General features: G+C 43.1%; 1 protein-coding gene across 1 annotated transcript in view; it reads left to right on the top strand.

Moving 5' to 3' along the window:
• TMEM132D (transmembrane protein 132D) overlaps positions 1-21,352 on the top strand; it is an 880,461-nt gene that overhangs the window by 205,023 nt on the left and 654,086 nt on the right. The window contains exon 2 of the mRNA XM_035258183.3: positions 9,133-10,021. Within this exon, the coding sequence (XP_035114074.2) occupies positions 9,133-10,021 (889 nt within the window). The remainder of the gene's footprint in view (positions 1-9,132; positions 10,022-21,352) is intronic.

Genomic DNA, 21,352 nt, shown 5'->3' with positions numbered 1-21,352 from the left:
GATTCCAGGTCTTTGCTATTGTAAACAGTGCTTCAATGAACATTCATGTACATGTGTCCTTATAGTAGAACGATTTATAGTCTTTTGGATATATACCCAGTAATGGGATTGCTGGGTCAAATGGCATTTCTATTTCTAAGGCCTTGAGGAATCGCCACACTGTCTTCCACAATGGTTGAACTAATTTACACTCCCACCAACAGTGTAAAAGTGTTCCTTTTTCTCCACATCCTCTCCAGCATCTGTTGTCTCCAGATTTTTTAATGATCGCCATTCTAACTGGCGTGAGATGGTATCTCAATGTGGTTTTGATTTGCATCTCTCTAATGACCAGTGATGATGAGCATTTTTTCATATGATTGTTGGCCTCATATATGTCTTCTTTCGTAAAGTGTCTGTTCATATCCTTTGCCCATTTTTGAATGGGCTTGTTTGTTTTTTTCCTGTAAATCTGTTTGAGTTCTTTGTAAATTCTGGATATCAGCCCTTTGTCAGATGGGTAAACTGCAAACATTTTTTCCCATTCTGTTGGTTGCTGATCCACTCTAGTGACTGTTTCTTTTGCCGTGCAGAAGCTGTGGAGTTTCATTAGGTCCCATTTGTCTATTTTGGCTTTTGTTGCCAATGCTTTTGGTGTTTTGTTCATGAAGTCCTTGCCTACTCCTATGTCCTGGATGGTTTTGCCTAGATTTTCTTCTAGGGTTTTTATGGTGCCAGGTCTTATGTTTAAGTCTTTAATCCATCTGGAGTTAATTTTAGTGTAAGGTGTCAGGAAGGGGTCCAGTTTCTGCTTTCTGCACATGACTAGCCAGTTTTTTCAACACCATTTGTTAAACAGGGAATCCTTTCCCCATTGCTTGTTTTTGTCAGGTTTATCAAAGATTGTATGGTTGTAGATATGTTGTGTTGCCTCCGATGCCTCTGTTTTGTTCCATTGGTCTATATCTCTGTTTTGGTACCAGTACCATGCTGTTTTGATTAATGTAGCCTTGTAGTATAGTTTGAAATCCGGTAGTGTGATGCCCCCCGCTGTGTTCTTTTTGCTTAGAATTGACTTGGCTATGCAGGCTCTCTTTTAGTTCCATATGAAGTTCATGGTGGTTTTTTCCAGTTCTGTGAAGAAAGTCAATGGTAGCTTGATGGGGATCGCGTTGATTCTGTAAATTACTTTGGGCAGTATAGCCATTTTCACGATATTAATTCTTCCTAACCATGAACATGGAATGTTTCTCCATCTGTTTGTGTCCTCTCTTATTTCGTTGAGCAGTGTTTTGTAGTTTTCCTTGAAGAGGTCCCTTACGTTCCTTGTGAGTTGTATTCCTAGGTATTTTATTCTCTTTGTAGCAATTGTGAATGGCAGTTCATTCTTGATTTGGCTTTCTTTAAGTCTGTTATTGGTGTAGACGAATGCTTGTGATTTTTGTACGTTGATTTTATATCCTGACACTTTGCTGAAGTTGCTTATCAGTTTCAGGAGTTTTTGGACTGAGGCGATGGGGTCTTCTAGGTATACCATCATGTCGTCTGCAAATAGAGACAATTTGGCTTCCACCTTTCCTGTTTGAATACCCTTTATTTCTTTTTCTTGCCTGATTGCTCTGGCTAGAACTTTCAGTACTATATTGAATATGAGTGGTGAAAGAGGACATCCTTGTCTAATGCCGGATTTCAAAGGGAATGCTTCCAGTTTTTGCCCATTCAGTATGATATTGGCTGTTGGTTTGTCGTAAATAGCTTTTATTACTTTGAGATACATTCCATTGATACTGAGTTTATTGAGGGTTTTTAGCATAAAGGGCTGTTGAATTTTTTCAAATGCCTTCTCACCTGTCGTCTGAGTAGTTGCTGGCTTTTTGATTGGGTTTCTGAGTGGACGCCCAGATTGTTGATGATGAAGTATTTCTGTTACTTGGTTTTCCTTCTACCAGTCTAGCCCCTCCACTGTATGAATGCTGAGGTGCACTCCAGGCCCTGCTTGTCTGGGGTGCACCTATGGCACCTGTGGAACAGTGAGGGATGCTACCAGTTTCTTTTTCTGCTATCTTTGTCCCAGAATGATGCCTGCCAAATGTCAGTCTTCTGGATATAGAGGGATCAGGGAGCTGCTTGACGAGACAGTCTGTACTTTATAGGAGCTCAATTGCTGAGCTGTGAGCTCTGTTGTTCATTCAGGGCTGTTAGGCTGCTATGTTTGATTCTGCTGCAACAGAACTCATTTTAAAAAAATCCTTTTGTTCTCAGATGCTCTGTCTCAGGGGGTTGGGGTTTTCTTTATGTGTCCGTTGTGCTGTGCTGCCCAGCTAGGAGGCAGTCTAGTCACTATTTGCCTGCCGAGGCTCCGCCCTACTGGTGTGAAGTCTGCCCTGTTGCTGCAGGCTCTGCCCTGCTGCTGCGGTCTCTGCCCTGCTGCCACGGGCTATGCCCTGCGGCGGAGTCTCTCTGTTGTGGAGGATTGCCTCGGCAATGGCAGGCTTCATCAGCAATGGGAGTGTACCTCAGTAGGGGCAGATTGCCTTGGTAATGGTGGACGCCCCTCCCCCACCGAGCTGCACCATCCTGGGTTCAGCTGTGCCTGCAGTGAAACTCTCCACCCGGAGCGTTTGGAATCGCCATTTTGTTTGTCCCACTGCGCTGGCCCAAACGCCGTTTCCCTGGAATCTCCTGGCCTGGCTCACTGTCCAAGTCCCGTTCAATCAGATGAATATGCCAATCTGCCATCTCAAGTCTCAGATTGCCGGTTCAACAGGGCACCCGGACCCGTGTGCTTTGTGCGGAGCGCTGAGGAGCACAGCTGCACTGCAGTGCCAGCCACTGGCTATACCAGCCGCTGGCTGCACCAGTCAAAACCACTGCGCTGTTGCCTTGAGTCTCTTTTATACCTGGGAATTTCCCCATTCTGTGGGCAACAAAGATCCGTCTGGAAATGCGGCCCTGACTCACCCTCTGCGCATTCACCGACAGCGGACATATTTTTATTTGGTTATCATTGACAAAAATAAAGCCATATCTACTGCTGTCTCTCATGAAGATACAAATTTGGTCCACTTTAACTTTTTTTTGTTCCCTAAGTCTATTGACATTTTTAAGTTATAAATTTTAAATTACAGTGTTTGGATTCTGAATTCTTTTTGTTACTATTTTCAATTTGTGGGGTTTTGCCTGTATTCAAAACTCTCTGTTGGAATGTATTCTACACTTAAATGTTCTCAGTGCTCATCTGTTTCTCATTTAACAAGATTTTCCTATTCTTTTTTTTTTTTTTTTGAGACAGTTTTGTCCTTGTTACCCAGGCTGGAGTGAAATGGCATGATCTTGGCTCACCACAACCTCCACCTCCTGGGTTCACACAATTCTCCTGCCTCAGCCTCCTGAGTAGCTGGGATTACAGGCACGCACCAACATGACCAGCTAATATTTTGTATTTTTTTTAGTAGAGATGGGGTTTCACCTTGTTGACCAGGATGGTCTTGATCTCTTGACCTCGTGATCCACCCGCCTCAGCCTCCCAAAGTGCTGGGATTACAGGTGTGAGCCACCACGCCCAGCGATTTTCCTATTCTTGAGCACTACACTTTGATTAACCTTCTGGTGGCCTGGATAATATGCTTCAGTGATTTGTCAAAAGCGGTAGATACAGTATACTTTTGTATCTTTCTGTTGCCCTCACAGTTACCAGAAAATTCCTCTGGGTAAATAATTGTTCAGTTAGAACATTCTTCATCATATTTCTGTGAATGTTTATCACTGTTTTTTAATATCTAATTTTATACAGTAGATGCAAATGAAGCCAATTTGATTTTTCATTTTTAAAATTTTGCTTTTAAATAAATGTTTTTACCCTTGATGTTAATATGTCTTTAAGAAATATCTAAAAGGAGGCACTTCAAGTTTTCTCTGGAATCAGTGAAATGTAATGATCTACTTCGAATAGTGCATGTCTATAAACCTGGGAATGTTTGCTTTTCTGTTGCCTTTTACTGCTGTTTTTGTGTTTTCCTGGTGTCTTCATTAGGAGCTGCATCATCTGAATGAATATTGAGCATCTAATGTGCATCTCACATGGTTACAGGCTCTTACTGATCATTTCCATTTCTTGGCCTTTTCTATTTAGCTGTAGAGAAAGCTTCAAAAGCTCCCCTTCTCATAAGATCAGTTCGATTTTTTGCATTTTTAAAATCTGTGTTATTGCATCTGAAACCATTTTAAATTCCTTACTTTTAACGCTGCCGGATCTTCTTCCATCTCAGTCTTATTTCGCTACAAAACAACAAAGGCTCTGCTTTTCTTGATGACTGTGAGCTCAAAAGTCATTTTGTATAAAGGATGCTTCAATATTCTATGGTAAATACTCTTCAAAGGTATGTTATTCCTCTACTTCCGGAAGGTCTTTCTGAATTTCCTTGTTACTTGGCAGCTTTTATTGGTAGGTCCTGTTCTCCTTTTGTTTTTGTTTATTTACATATCCTTCACTGAGGTCAGCCCTTTTTTTGCATTGGCATAGCATGTTACCCGATGACCCGGCAGCCCCGGGGGACCGTGAGGATGCACTGGGGTGTTGACATGCCCAGCAGGGGAGGTTCCTTGCTACAAGGTGCCTTCTGTGAGTTGGGTGGAAGGGCTGCATGGCCACTGGCTTCCTGTAAGTGGTTTTAGGTTTGGGCTCATCAGGAGCAAAGCGTGGCTCTGTCAGACCTCCTGCCCCCATCATTGCCTCTGTTAGGGAACAAGAGCATCAGCAACATGCCCTGATGTTTTAGGGCTTTCTGTGTGGCACAGCCACCCCTATGCTTGGGTCTCTCAATTCAGCTGATGGTAGAGCTGGGCTCCCAGCCTTGGGAGTATTGTCAGGTGCAGGAGCACCTACGTGGCCCATGGCCTTTGCTCTTACAAATATCATGGTAGATATCAGTTGTCAGCTGCATAGATAGCAGGTGTCTTACAGATATCTACGCAGCTGACAACTCTTCTTTCTACGGCAATACCACGCTGAAGATTCCCGGATTTGCAAAATGAAAACACAAGATGCCAAGTTACATTCGAATTTCAGAGAAACACCATTTTTAAACATTTATTTTTAATTATAAGGATGCCCCTATGTAATATTTCTGTTCACTGGAAATCAAAATATAATTAGGTGTTTGTGTTTTACATGGCAGTCCTAATCATTCTGTTTTCTGTGTGAGGCATTTGAGTCCCTTGTGACTCCCCATTAATTCTTGCAGTTCATGGCATGCAGGCTGTACCCGATTTTCAGCATGGATGTGGATTTTTTTTTTTGGCCGATTAGCATATTCTATTAGTTATTGCCTTTGGGTCCACATGGGGGAAAATAGAGAGTCTGGTGCTCAAATTGCCTTCTTTCCCATATTTTTATAAAAGATATTATTCAGGGGAAAACTGATTCTTTGAAAAGCGTTGAAATTAATATGAAACTTTTCCCAGACCACTCAGTTGCTTCAAGATGTGAAGATGTCACTCTCCCTCAAATGAGTATTACAGCCATGGCACCCAATTAAAAAGTAATTTTTTCCTTAGTGAATTATTAACTGTGGCATTCCACGTACAGCCTCTGTTATCTAACACTTGGCTCATTTTTATGTTTAGTAAGAATGGCGTCCTTTAGTGGAGGTAAGCACTCCGGCAAGGATGAGAAGACAAGTGTTGCTTTGTTCATTCTGTGCATTGTGGAACATAACTGGCATTATTTTTGTGGTATTATTTAAGAAAAGAAAGGAAGTAACACTAGCTTCAGGTCAAGGTGGAGTAATTTTAATCAATAAACATTGAGGTCAGATACCAGGCAAAACGACGCACAGCCCATTTGTGGCATGAAGCTAAGACGTTACCTCCCTTCCCATGCCGTTCACAGTGACCCCGGATCGCCTTACTGCTTTCCTGAATAAAATCAGTGTCATTGCCCTTGGGTTGTGTCATTAGTCGCACAATTAAGTTTTGTGTCCTCAAGTAGTCGGGGTTAGATGTTCAACAGGGACGTTTATGGAGCCTTGGTGTCTGGCATTAACGGGTAGCCATCTGTGATTTGGTTGTCTGGTTCTGGCTGTTTCTAGCACGAATGACAAGAGAGTGCTAAGGCCACTCAAGGTACTTGTTCTGAGTGGTGCCACAATGTGTTTTTAACAATAGCAGATGCTGTGTCATTGATGTGGTTCTTATGGGAGTCTCGTTGCACAGAGAGGTCCATCTTCTTTAGTCCCATATTACCAAGATTACATGGAGCTCTTAATGGGATAAGAGGACCCAAGATTCTGGCTGGGCACTGTGACTCACACCTGTAATCCCAGCACTTTGGGAGGACGAGGTGGGTGGATCACTTGAGGTCAGGAGTTCAAGACCAGCCTGGCCAACATGGCAAAACCCTGTGTGTACTAAAAATATAAAAGTTAGCTGGGCATGATGGTAGGTGCCTGTTGTCTCAGCTACATGAGAAACTGAGGCAGGAGAATCGCTTGAACCTGGGAGGCAGAGGTTGCAGCGAGCCAAGATTGCATCACTGCACATTCCAGCCTGGGTGATAGAGCAAGACTCTGCCTCAAAAAAAAAAAAAAAAAAAAAAAAAGGAATCCAGAATTCTGGTTACAGTGATGGAAGTGAAAAGGACAGTGAATAACAACCTAATGTAAAAACAGAATCTGCTCTTTGTAATGTAAGAAGCATAGTCCACTTGTTGAATCATTCATTCACGTGTTTATTGAATATTTATTGAGTACCTGGTGTTTACCAGGCACTCTGTTGAAGACCATGAATACAGTGGAGAAAAAGCCCCGCGTGTCGTTTCTGCTCCCTGGCATATCACACCCTGGAGTGCATAGAGAACTACAGCAAAGCATAACGTTTTTTGATAAAGGAAGTTGGGGATGCTACAGGAAAACACAGCTGGAGAACATAACCCCGAATCATACAGTCAAGGAAACGATCCCAGAAAAATGACTTTTATAATGCAGCCAGAGAGGTCACAGAAAAGTGGCTGGGCCACTGGGGAGGGTACCCAGGGAGGGGATGAAAATTCTCTCCCACTTCTTTGTTTTACTGTGACTCACATGTGAAAACACAAGTTTAGAGAAAATATAAATTAGGAATGATTTCCATAAAGTTGAAACATGTAATCTTTTTAAGGCATGGAGTCCCTTTTTATATCTTTATTTTCATTTTTGAAAACAAAAATCCCTATTTATGACATTGAACCCTAGGAAATTGTCATTTGGGTGGGTGCAGACCGTTCCCGCTTATAAGCAGTCTCAAACGGTTCCCCCAAGACAAGCCGTGATTGTTTAAATGGAAGCTCAGCCTGCTCTGAGTTTGGTAATGCCACTGAATGGGGAGAGTTTTTCATCCAGAGCTTTCTGTAAACTCAAGTTGAATGTGTGCACTGAACTTCTTCTCTAAAAGTTAAATTGGATGCCGCTTGACACCCCGCGGTGTCACAGCTGGGCTGAGGCTACACTGCTCCAATCAGCCCCCTCTGATGGCTCCACGGGAAACAGTGAGGGTCAGTGACCCGCTTATGTTCTCACAAGGCTAGGAGCAGGACCCCTGCCTCCGAGCTCTGTGCTCTCTCAGCTGCTGGCAGACGACTCCCAAGAGGGGTCCTGACTTGGGTGGGCATCATGCTTCGGAATGTGTGTTCCTGTGGGCCTCTGAGAAAGATGACACAATGAGTCATCCAACTAATCAAAGATAATTACACGGTGACTGACGAGAGCCTAACTGCGGAGCTTTGCCTAGAAACTCAGTGTTCTCAGAGCCAATAGTTTCCAGGTGGAAAACTCCTTAAATTGGTTCTCTGGATGATGCGATTGCTCTGCCTGCATTTTTCTTACAGAATGTAAGGCCACCTGTAAAATCACATTTTGGGTTTTCCTCCCTCTGAGGGAGAGGTGAGATCAGTGTGGGAAAGTGAGCAGTGGTTTTCGTTCCTTGGTGACAGCATCATGTCCGAAGGATGTGGCTGGGGTGGAAGTGAGGGGCCACCCTGCTTCCTAGGTTCTAGGGGCCAGCGTTGCACAGATGACGGGAGTACGTGCTTTATACGCTTGGCCCTGACATGCTGGTGCTGTGGTCACACCATCTCTTCTATTTCTGGAGGGTCCCTCCCAATATATCCTTCCAAGGTCTTTTCTTGGCATCTCTCAGCTTAACTCCAAGGGACGGATGTACACTGTCTGTGTGATTTATGATTGCTCATCTGAATTTATTTTTGCCCCAAGTCTGTTACCATTTCTCATTGGACATGTCCTTAAATGCAGCATGTGTGTATGGGAACATGAAAGAATATCGGGTGGAATGTGGACATAGCAGCGGTCCATGCGTTGAGAAAGTTAATCTTGTTTCCAGTCTTAGCCTGCATTGTGTCACTGGGAAGTTGCGTCTCTGTGGATGCTGGTGTGCTTGTGGCAGATTTCATGGATGCTGGTGTGCTTGTGACAGCTTTCATGGATGCTGGTGTGCTTGTGGCAGATTTCGTGGATGCTGGTGTGCTTGTGGCAGCTTTTGTGGATGCTGGTGTGCTTGTGGCAGATTTCATGGATGCTGGTGTGCTTGTGACAGCTTTCATGGATGCTGGTGTGCTTGTGGCAGATTTCGTGGATGCTGGTGTGCTTGTGGCAGCTTTCGTGGATGCTGGTGTGCTTGTGACAGCTTTCGTGGATGCTGGTGTGCTTGTGGCAGCTTTTGTGGATGCTGGTGTGCTTGTGGCAGATTTCATGGATACTGGTGTGCTTGTGGCAGCTTTCGTGGGTGTGGTGTGCTTGTGGCAGCTTTCTAGTACTTGCCCTTCTCTCCTTTTAGCAAAAAAGAGCAAATCTTCACAATAATCCCATAAAAGTACCATGACCACCAGTTGAAATTTTAAAATTGTATTTGAATTGTATTTGTTTGCATGTTAAACTTCTTTATGGGTTAAATGATACTGGTTTTCTACATTGGTGGCATTTGTTTCTTTTAAAACAAATATGTTACTATGAAGCGTGTTGATGCAAGGAAGGGGTTTGGGTAAGGAACCGCATTACTGGCATGAAGGCAGGGTCACCTGGTAGGAAGGGGCACGCAGATGTCTGAAATACTGGTGACGACCTCAGCACCACTAACACCTGCGCTCCAATTCCCTCCCGACAGTGACGGAAGGTCGCGGGATCCTTGAGAGCATCCAGAGGTTTTCCTTGCTGCCCACCTACCTCCCCGTGACCTACCACATCAACAACGCCGACGTCTCCTTCTTCCTGAAGGAGGCCAACCAGGACATCATGAGGAACTCCAGCCTGCAGTCCCGGGTGGAGTCATTTCTCATCTACAAATCCAAGAGGCTGCCTGTTCTAAATGCCAGCTACGGGCCTTTCTCCATCGAGCAGGTGGTACCCCAGGATTTAATGCTACCTTCCAACCCATTTGGATTCACCAACAAGTTTTCTCTTAACTGGAAACTGAAAGCCCACATCCTGCAGGATCAAGTCTACCTGAGCCGGCCCAAAGTGCAGGTTCTGTTCCACGTTGTGGGCAGGGACTGGGACGACCGCAGTGCCGGGGAGAAGCTGCCGTGCCTGAGGGTCTTTGCTTTCCGAGAGACCAGAGAGGTGCGGGGCAGCTGCCGGCTGCAGGGGGACCTGGGGCTGTGTGTGGCCGAGCTGGAGCTCCTGTCCAGCTGGTTCAGTGCCCCGACGGCGGTGGCCGGGAGGAGGAGGCCCGTGGACCAGCCGGAGGGGACCCCTGTGGAGCTCTACTACACTGTGCACCCAGGGGGTGAGAGAGGGGACTGTGTCAGGGAAGAGGCGAGGAAAAGCAATGGGATTCGGACAGGCCACAGTGACCTCGACGACTCCGGCCCCCCACTGCAGAGGATTGGGAGCATCTTCCTTTACCAGACTCACAGGAAACCTTCCCTGAGAGAGCTGCGCCTGGACAGCAGTGTGGCCATCCACTACATACCAAAGACGGTCAGGCAGGGAGACGTGCTGACGTTCCCTGTTTCCATCTCCAGAAATGCCACTGAAGATCGCTTCACCTTGAGGTAAGTCCTTTCTCATTGTCTGTCTGTACCTGCTCGCCCATCAGCTTGTGCTTTCGAGAAACTATCTGACCAGAAGAGCTGTGTTATCGCTCACCAGAGGAGAGCCGGCCTTCCCATCTTTACAAGCCCCACCTGCCCTGGGAAATCCAGAGACCAGTCTGATCTTTCCAGGTTGGCAATTCAGTTGTGAGAATATCTGTACTAATAGATTTTCCAGGCCATCGACGGGGCAGCCAGGGGGCTGCTGATGTTATGCCTTCTGCCTTAGTTTAGGGTATTCTCAGCAAGTGTTGGGAATGCTAAAGTTATCCGAGGAGCCATTTCAGAACTGGAGAGTTAAATGCCTCACAGCTGAAATGAGACTGCAGTGAAATTGCAACAGTTGTCAGCAAGGATAGGGAAGCTTCTGCCAACTCAAAATCCATTCCAGAGATCTAAGTTCTAAGTATAATATGGTACCAACCTCAAAGTTATCATTCTGTTTCTCCCTGGAAATAGAGCTAAGTGTTCAAAAAAATAAATGAGCATGATGTGTGAAGAATATACAGTAGAATTTGTTGAGTTTCTTATATAAGAATATACCAAAGACAAGACATTTAAAATAAGCTGTGTGTACTTTAGAATCAACACGGGCTAGTTTTCCCTTTGGAATAGAATGTATGAGAGAAGCTGCTTGCCTTGGCTGGATTGTGTTTTCATTATAGAGTTTTTGTTTTATTTTCAACCCAGGCAAGTTTGATTATAACAGCTGTTGAGTATAAATGATTGATTATTAGAAATGTCTTAACACTGCTACATAACTCAGCGATTTGACCTGATGCTCAGTGTAATGAAATGTGTGCTGTGACTCCGGAGATTAGGAGTGCAGCTCTATGTAAGACCTGTTTCACACCTGGGTTTATAAAGTTCATGTGGAATTGCTTTCTCCATCTTTTCCTTTCTTTCTTTCTTCCTTTCCTTCTTTCTTTCTTTCTTTATGTGTAAAGGGTGGATGAGTTCAAAAAAATACATCATTGTTTTGATTCTACCTTGCACATTTAAGTTTATTTGATTAGAAATGCCTTTTTGATTTTTAACGAAAGAAACAGAACCGAATGGCCGTGCACCTAATGACTGAATTTGGCTAAGTCCTGGAAGGTAAAAACCTTTGGCCTGGTTGGATGTGCCATTCCGGATTAGCTGCAGGGATTTGGGGCACAGGAGCACATCTGCGAGGCTGAGCCTTCCTTAGCTTTCGCTTCTGTCCCTCTGGAAATCATATCTAAGTCCAGCTGGCCTCAGGTCCTCAGCGGGGTCTGCTAGCTTTATGTTTTCCTTTTCTGGGTTCAACAGTCTTACACAGTATTTTTTGTGAGGATGGCTGCCTATATAGAGAAATATTTTGGTGGTAGAAACAAAAGGTTTGAATAGGGGAGCTTTGTTCTTACCCGGTTTCAAACTGTCTGCCATCTTTTAGGTTTGCCAGTGACTGACTGTTGATTTTCTGAACCCAGGATTAAAAACTGCAATCCCCTGAAGCTTTGATTCTCAGGAGATGAGATCCACATGCAGCTTGTGGGGGGGGGGGCGGTGTGTGTGTGCACACGCGTGTGTGGAAGCAGTGATGTGTGTAGTATTGAATTTCACAAAAAGCTTTGTGTCTCATGACTTTATTACAGTCTAAACATATCCATTAGGGTCCAAGGGTGGCTTTTATCTTTGGCAGTTTGTAACAAAACCAAGAGAAATTCGCTTTGCTGGGCTGTACAATATGAGGTTCCAAGTCTTGGCGAATTCAGAAGCAAATGTATTTGAAGCTTCTAAATTCGGTGGCTCTGCTCACAAGTCGGACTTTGGAAAAGTTGGGAAGTACAGCAAAAAAAATGTATGTTCAGAGCCCATCAATTAGGCATGTCAACTCGATTTAAAAATCAGTTTTACAGATTAGACAACAAGGAAGGAAATGTTTCATGAATGTGCGTTTACGTCGGTAAGAGGCTACACTGTTTCTTCAAGAGGCTGCATTCATGTGCTTGCTGCATATTTAAAACGCTCTGATTATGGATGAATCTCGTGTATTTATGTAAACAGCTGGAGGTAAACTTGGACCTGGCAAGATTATTATCCTTTAGCTTGAATTCCTATAATTAGAAGATAATAATACTGTATATCTTCTTAAATGAAGTCAATTTGACACTAATCCAGCATAGCTTCCAAATGTTTAGAATTGGTGTGCGTCTGTTCTGTCTGAGCATCCGCTGTAAATAACCCCGAAGGATCCAGCCAGATATCCTTGGGAGCTTTTCTCCCAATGGTGACTGTGGTTCTAGACACTCTGTGTTGAAAGCGCTGGCACGGCCCAGCACTGGGCTCCTGTTTTATAGGTCAGGTACCAGTTGGACATCCACAGCCACTCAAGGATGACTACAGTGAGAGGGGGTCAGACTAACTGCCATCAACGGGAGGGACATTTGCAAATATGCATCACTTACATTTGCAAATCAGGCTGTGCTTTGAGCTCTTTATCGATAGCGACTGACCACCCACTGTACACCTCCCTGGTGCGTGCCTGTGGACACGGGCATGCGGGGGCTGGAGCACAGGAGTCACTGAAGCACAGGAGTTAGCTTCTCTCTGCGTGTGTATTTGTATTCATGTATATCTGCGTGTGTGTTTCACTCTTTAAGAACAAGGAAGCCCAGGCAGGGCCTTTGTCATACAACCTCTGTTCTATCCTGCCGCTTCGCTCTTCCAAAGGGACATCTGCAAGGAAAGAAAAGCCACACGCTTTCTTTCATGCCTGAGGCATCTAACCATCCCGTTAATCCCAGAAAATGCTTTCCTTCAAGTGAACAGCGGAAGCACCTCATGGCACCGGAACTCTTTCCTCCACGTTCTTCTCACCACACATTCTCCTATGTCCCTCCCCGATGGAGAGGGAGGCTCAGGTGCATCCCAGTCTCTGCTTACCCGTGATGGGCCTGGAGGAAGGTAAGAACCGGCGCTGCTGCTTTCACCTCTTCACCGGTTATTCTTCCATTCCTTTTTGCCGCAGGAGTCTGTTTCAAAAGCGCTCTGGTCTTCAGATCTGAATGGGAGGCTGGAGCTGAGTACACATGTAGCAATCCCTTGGTTACCTAACAGCCCAGAACTATCAGCCGAACAGGCTCAGATTCGGGGCTGTTCTTAAAGGCATGGGCAGCCTTAATCTTGAATGCATGAACGAATCGCTGATAATTAACGAATACGTGCACTTTACCGAGCTCTCTGCCGTTGGAAGTGCTCAAGAATTTGTTCAGCGCTGTCTGCCTCGCACTGGGATTGCATTGAAGACCAGGTCGGAATAAGACGTTATTGAGGAGATATTCTTGCAAAGGTGACACTGAGAAAGGAGACAGCAGGAGAACAAAATACGAGTGTTTGACCATGGGCAGAGTGACCTGGAACTGATGAGGCTCAGAGGATATTCTCTGGTGGTTTGGGTAGCCCGATATGCAGAAGATTTAAAGCTTGTTAGGAAATAATACGGCGGTTTGAGATTGACCCTGTGAGCCTCATCCACGTGAGTGACGTAACCTCTGAACCTGTGTTGGCCCAGAATAGGGTTTCTTCTTCTTCTGTTTCAGGTAAAATATGCCCTGCTGTATCCAGTGATATTCTAAGTTGCAGGCCGTAAATCACACTCCAGCTAATTTAAAAAAAAAACAATAAATAGAAGGATTTACTAGACGGATATAATGGGACCCAGCTTGGCCACACAGAGTCTGATGGAGGTTGGAGACTGGGCGAGGACATAGCAGCTTCTCAGCAACTCTCTCCTGCCCTCACAGTGGATTCTTTCAGTAGTTCTCCTGGTTATATGCACATAAGCTGCAGAGACCTCCATGCAGCCCCTGCTGGGTCACCTCTCTACTAGCTGGCTGTGCCAGGGGTGGGAGAGGGACCAGAGGTGGCTTCCATGAAACAAAATGGTTCCTCAAATTACTTTTCGCTAAGAACACACCCCATGAGATGAAGCACTGTCCTCTTGTGAAGACTGGGGCACTGTTACAGAGGACGGATGTTGGTGTCTTCAAATTATACCAATGTCCAGTGACATCTGGGATTGCACCACCCCTTGTCACCTCATGGGGATTAATGGAGCTGCTTGAAGTAGAAGAGTGAGAGGCAGACAGGCGTTTTTTTAAAATTATACTTTAAGTGCCGGGCGCGGTGGCTCACGCCTGTAATCCCAGCACTTGGAGAGGCCGAGGTGGGTGGATCACGAGGTCAAGAGATCAAGACCATCCTGGTCAACATGGTGAAACCCCATCTCTACTAAAAATACAAAAAATTAGCTGGGCATGGTGGCACATGCCTGTAATCCCAGCTACGTAGGAGGCTGAGGCAGGAGAATTGCCTGAACCCAGGAGGCGGAGGTTGCAGTGAGCCGAGATCGCGCCATTGCACTCCAGCCTGGGTAACGAGCAAAACTCTGTATCAAAAAAAAAAAATTATACTTTAAGTTCTGGGGTACACGTGCAGAATGTGCAGGTTCGTTACACAGGCATACACGCGACATGGTGGTTTGACAGTCATCATTCTGTCATCGGCATTAGGTATTTCTCCTAAAGCCGACTTTTAATTTCAGAAGTTATTTACCTTTACGAAAAACTTGTGAATGTATTGCATCCCTCTTTGATTAATACCTTGTGTTCGTGGGCTACATTTATCCCAGTGAATGCACCCATAGTGACACATGATTATTAGCTGAAGTCCGTACTGTATTCACATTTCCTTAGTTATCATCCACTTCCCCTGTGGCCGGTCCAGGATCCCATCCAGGAGATTGCGTTACATGTAGTGGTCATGTCTCCTGGAACTCCTGTTCAAAGAAAAACTTCAGCAGAATCAAATTGGAAGGAGGTTAACTGAGCAATGAATGATTCGTCGGCCAGGCAGGCCCCAGAATCACAGCAGATTCAGAGGGACCCCAGGGGTGCCTCGTGGTCAGAACACATTTATGTAAAATGATGTTCGGAAATCGGAGGTGAGGTACCGAAACAGCTGGATTGCTCACAGCTTGGCGTTTGCCTTGTTTGAACACGGTTTGAACACTCAGTGTATATGAGCGGTTGAGGTACGGCGGCTGGGACTGGCCAAGTCTCAGGGACTGTTGCAGGTGCAGGCTACTCACTTAGGTTTTCAGTCTCGTCTACAGATTAAGCTCGGTTGCAGTTCAGCCACAAGGACTCAATGTAGAAAGAGAGTCCTCTCCAGCCATATTTCTTTTGCTCTAACACTCCTCTGGCTGGGACCATTTCTTAGACGTTCTTTGGTTTTGGTGGCAGGACCGTTTTGAGACTCACTGGTCAGTTGTTTTTTTTTTTTTTTTTTTTTTTGAGACGGAGTTTCGCTCTTGTTACCCAGGCTGGAGTGCAATGGCGCGATCTCGGCTCACCGCAACCTCCGCCTCCTGGGTTCAGGCAATTCTCCTGCCTCGGCCTCCCGAGTAGCTGGGATTACAGGCACGCGCCACCGTGCCCAGCTAATTTTTTGTATTTTTAGTAGAGACGGGGTTTCACCATGTTGACCAGGATGGTCTCGATCTCTTGACCTCGTGATCCACCCGCCTCGGCCTCCCAAAGTGCTGGGATTACAGGCATGAGCCACCACGCCCGGCTGGTCAGTTGTTTTGAGGAACGTCCTTCAACTGGGATTTGTCTGATGTTCTTTCTCCAGATTGCCCTGGGGTGCTGGGTTTGGGGGAGGAAAGCCACAGAGGCAAAGTGCCGTGTTTATCACATCAAGGGCACATGCAGCCCACAGGACTCACTACCGTTGATGTTCACTCTGGGGCTGACGGCTGCCGTGAGACCTCAGTTCTTGTCTTTTTAGTTTAAAATGACTTAAACAAGAGCCACACAGCAAAGGAGACGCAGCATAGAGTGATATATTGCAAAAGAAAATACTATTTTGAAAGTTAAGTTCCGAATAGATAGTACACTGGAGAGAGAGGATTCAGGGCGCACTGCCCTAAGGATGAGACTGCAAAGCTGGCACAAGGGAGACCCTTTATGGGAGCCGTGCACGATGATTCACAAGCAGGTGGTAAGAGGTATTACTCAGAAGCATGTTTGGGGGGGTTTGTACAAGTGTGTTCATGCGTCGCAGGCTCATTAGCATCTTAAATCTCCACCCAGGGGTGTGTTTTTTACTATTATAATGAGCAAAGAGTCTGAGGACAGGTAAAATTGAAATCCTCACGCTGTCTACACAGGGGAAATTCTTCACTGAAGATAGCTTTGCTTGAATGAGCTTGGCTACAGTGCTAATGCTGAGGGCCATTCTGTTGATTGTAAGGTCCCAAGGTTGCCATATCCCAGGGACATGGTCACTTCCTGGACCACCTATCCCCCTTCACCAGCACCGGGCTGAGGCTGGGCTTCTCAGGTCTCTCCACTGTGAAGGTCCTTTCTTCCCATTCCCCCAAGGCTATGCTCTGGAAGGAAGTGTTTATGCCCAGCTCACAATTATAAAGAGGGGAGTGATGCTTCACACTCTTGAGGGTAATACAGCTTTGTAAGTTACTTAGAATTCTGCAGGTGACATTTGCTTGGTTTCCCTCATTTATGTATTTATTCAGTCATGTACTTATTTCAATGAGAACACCTGGATGTTGGGGTTGTAATCCAATATTATTGTATATATTTTGTTGCTCAGAGTTCCCACTCTGGCTATTGAGACCTCTTTCATTTGGCTCCAGTACAGTGTAAAATAGGAATGGTGAGAAGGTCTTGCCCCGCCTCATTCCTCCTCTTAGTGAGCAACATCTAGTTTCTCATCATTCAGTGCAATGTCGCCCATAGGCTTTTTGTTTATGTTATTTATCAAGTTGAGAAAGTTCTCTTTCCTTCTTAGTTTGCTAAGAGATTTTTTTAAAATCAAAACTTGCTGTATGGCCGGGCAGGGTGGCTCATGCCTGTAATCCCAGCACTTTGGGAGTCCGAGGCGGGCGAATCACAAGGTCAGGAGATGGAGACCATCCTGGCTAACATGGTGAAACCTCGTCTCTACTAAAAATACAAAAATTAGCTGGGTGTGGTGGCGCATGCCTGTAGTCCCAGCTACTCGGGAGGCTGAGGCAGGAGAATCGCTTGAACCCGAGAGGCAGAGGTTGCAGTGAGCAGAGATCATGCCACTGCACTCCAATCTGGTGACAGAGTGAGACTCAGTCTCAAAAAAAAAACTTGCTGTACATTTTGTCAAGTTTTATTTTTTTTTTGTTAGTTCCAGGGTACATGTACAGGATGCACAGGTTTGTTTCATAAGTAAACGTGTTGCCATGATGCTTGGCTGCACCTATCAAGCCATCACCTAGGTATTAAGCATTGATTCTTTTTCCTAATGCTCTCTCCCCGCTGCCCTCCCCTACTAAGCCCCAGTGAATGTTGTTCCCCTCTCTGTGTCCGTGTGTTCTCATTGTTCGGCTCCCACTCATAAGTAAGAACATGTGGTGTTTGGTTTTCTGTTCCTTTGTTAGTTTGCTAAGGATAATGGCTTCCAGCTTCAGCCATGTCCCTGCCAAGGACAGCATCTTGTTCCTTGTTATGGCTTTATAGTATTTCATGGTGTGTATGTACCATATTTTCTTTATTCCAGTCTACCATTGATGGGTATTTATAGTATTTCATGGTGTGTATGTACCATATCTTCTTTATTTCAGTCTACCATTGATGGGTATTTATAGTATTTCATGGTGTGTATATACTATATTTTCTTTATTCCAGTCTACCATTGATGGGTATTTATAGTATTTCATGGTGTGTATGTACCATATTTTCTTTATTCCAGTCTACCATTGATGGGTATTTATAGTATTTCATGGTGTGTATATACTATATCTTCTTTATTCCAGTCTACCATTGATGGCTATTTATAGTATTTCATGGTGTATATATACTATATCTTCTTTATTCCAGTCTACCATTGATGGGTATTTATAGTATTTCATGGTGTGTATATACTATATTTTCTTTATTCCAGTCTACCATTGATGGGTATTTATAGTATTTCATGGTGTGTATGTACCATATTTTCTTTATTCCAGTCTACCATTGATGGGTATTTATAGTATTTCATGGTGTGTATGTACCATATCTTCTTTATTTCAGTCTACCATTGATGGGTATTTATAGTATTTCATGGTGTGTATGTACCATATCTTCTTTATTCCAGCCTACCATTGATGGCTATTTATAGTATTTCATGGTGTGTATATACTATATTTTCTTTATTCCAGTCTACCACTGATGGGTATTTATAGTATTTCATGGTGTGTATGTACCATATCTTCTTTATTCCAGCCTACCATTGATGGCTATTTATAGTATTTCATGGTGTGTATATACTATATTTTCTTTATTCCAGTCTACCATTGATGGGTATTTATAGTATTTCATGGTGTGTATATACTATATTTTCTTTATTCCAGTCTACCATTGATGGGTATTTATAGTATTTCATGGTGTGTATGTACCATATCTTCTTTATTCCAGTCTACCATTGATGGGTATTTGGGTTCATTCTATGTCTTTGGTATTGTGAATAGTGCTGGAATGAACACATGCATGCATGTATCTTTATAACAGAATGATTTATATTCCTTTGGGTATATACCCAGAATGAGAGAACATTTTTGCAATCTGTCCATCTGACAAAGGTCTAATATGCAGAATCTACAAGGAACTTAAGCAAATTTACAAGAAAAGAAAAACAACCTTATTGAAAAGTAGGCGAAGTTTCTTTCCTGTGCCAGTTGACATAATCTTATGATCTTTCTCTTTAGCCTGTGAATGCAGTGAATTATCTTGAATAGTTTTTGACTGTTAAATCAGCCTCATATACCTGGAATAAATAAATTTCACTTGCGTGTAGTGTGTCGTTCTTTTTATATATTAGTGGATTCAATTCCTTTTCTTTTTTTTTTTTTTTTGAGACGGAGTTTTGCTCTTGTTACCCAGGCTGGAGTGCAATGGCGTGATCTCGGCTCACCACAACCTCCTGGGTTCAGGCAATTCTCCTGCCTCAGCCTCCTGAGTAGCTGGGATTACAGGCACGCACCACCGTGCCCAGCTAATTTTTTGTATTTTTAGTAGAGATGGGGTTTCACCATGTTGACCAGGATGGTCTCGATCTCTTGACCTCGTGATCCACCCGCCTTGGCCTCCCAAAGTGCTGGGATTACAGGCGTGAGCCACCGCGCCCGGCCTGGATTCAATTTCTTAATCCTTTATTGAGGATTTTAATGCCTACGTTACTGAGAGTTATTAGTTTGCACTTTTGTTAGTCTTGAATGACTCCATGTCGTTTTGGTAATATGGTTAGAACGTCTTCCCTCTGCTCCTGTTTGCCTGGAGACAGTGTGTAGAAATGGTATTATTCACGTCTGAAATGTTTGTAAATTTTCACCGGTGAATCAGTCTGAGCCTGGTGATTTCATATTTGGGGGGGGGTTATTAATAATTTACTCCATTTCTTCAACAGATACTGCTATTCATGCTACTTCTCTCTCATTGGGTGAGTTTTCTTAGTGTTTTTCAAGGAATCCGTCTATCTGATATTCAAGTTATAAAATGTGTGGATCTAGAGTTAGCTACTATATTCCTCATTATCTTTTGGGAGGGATTGTTTTGCTTTTTATTGTTTTAATTTTTATTTTTAATTATAAATGGAAAGATTATAGTTTTATGTATTTATGGGGTATAAAGTGATATTACAGTTTATGAATATAATGTGGAATACTTAGCTAATTAACATATTCATCACCTCAACTATTTACCACATTTTTGTGGTGAGAATATTTGAAATTTACTCTTAGCAATTTTAAATGTATGGTCCATTATTATCTACTGTATTCACCAGAGTGTATGATGTATCTCAAAAGTGAATTTACCTTTTAATTTATATAGGATCAGTAGTGATGACTCTTCTTTCATTTTTGTTGGTAATTTTTGTCTTCCCTTGTTCCTTGTTAGCCTGAGTAGGATTTTATCAGTTTTAGTGAGTTTTTTCAAATAATTAGCTTTTGGTTTTGTAGATTTTCTTTATTGTTTTTCAATTTCATTGATTTTTTTTCTCTAATTTGTATAATTTCCTTCTGCTTGATTCAGGTATAATTTGCTCTTCTTTAGGTGTCTACATGTAACACTAATTAATTTTAGATTAGGTTATTAGTTTTAGGTCTTCTCTAATATGTTTTTGATGCGCTAAATATTCCTCTAAGCACTGCTTTGCTGCATCTCAAAATTGGGGGTAAGTTATATTTTCTGTTTAATTTAATTTAAAATACTTTTAATTTTTCTTGAGACTTCTTCTTTGATTCGTATGTTATTGAGAAGTGTGTTTTTAATTAACAAATAATTGTTGGACTTACCATCTATCTTTCTAGTATTGATTTCTAGTTTAATTACTTCTGTGGCTTGAGAATATACTTTGCATAATTTCTGTTCTTTTAAATTTAAGGCTACATGGCACAGAATGTAATCTCTCTTGGTAAATGTTTTATGTGATTTTGAGAAGAATGTATATTCTGCTTATTTTGGATGGAATATTCCATAAATGTCAATTAGATCAAGTTGATTGATAGTGGGTTTAGGTCATCTACATCCTTACTGATTTTCTGCCTATTTGATCTATCAGTTGCTCACAGAGGAGTGTTAAGTTTCCAACTATAATAGGGGAATTGTTTATTTCTCCTTCAAGTTCTATCAGTGATTGTCTCATATATTTTGATGTGCATTTGATAGATGCATACACATTTAGGATTGTTGTAACTTCTTGGATAATTAGCCCATTTGTCATTACGTAATGCTTCCTCTTTACCCCTGGTAATTTGCTAGATCTGCTTTGTCTGGAATTTATGTAAATACTGAAGCTTTTATTTTTCATTATTAGCATGACCTTCCTCCATCTCTTTACTTTTAACCCATGAAAGTCTTTTGAGCGAAAGTGGGATTTTGGTAAATGTTACATAGGCAAATCATGTTTTGAAATCTGCTTTGACAGTATCTCTCTTTTAATTGGCATATTTAAATTGTTCACATTTAAATGCTTTTCATGTAGTTGGATTAATAATGATCATGTTTTTAACTGTTTTCTATTAATTTCATGTGTTCTTTGTTTTGTATCCACCCTTTTTCCTACCTTTTAGGATTCCAATATTTTTTATGTGAAATGTAACAGGAAGAAATGGGATTACATTTTATATCTCCTCTCTTAGTGTACCGATTATACTTAAAATATTGTTTCTTTAAAATTTTTTTAAATTTTTTTAATGTTTTTTTTTGAGACAGAGTTTCGCTCTTGTTACCC

Source organism: Callithrix jacchus, chromosome 9 (genome assembly GCF_049354715.1).
Source record: "Callithrix jacchus isolate 240 chromosome 9, calJac240_pri, whole genome shotgun sequence".
In the NCBI taxonomy this organism is placed as follows: domain Eukaryota; kingdom Metazoa; phylum Chordata; class Mammalia; order Primates; family Cebidae; genus Callithrix; species Callithrix jacchus.
This window is presented reverse-complemented; position numbering and strand designations above follow the sequence as displayed.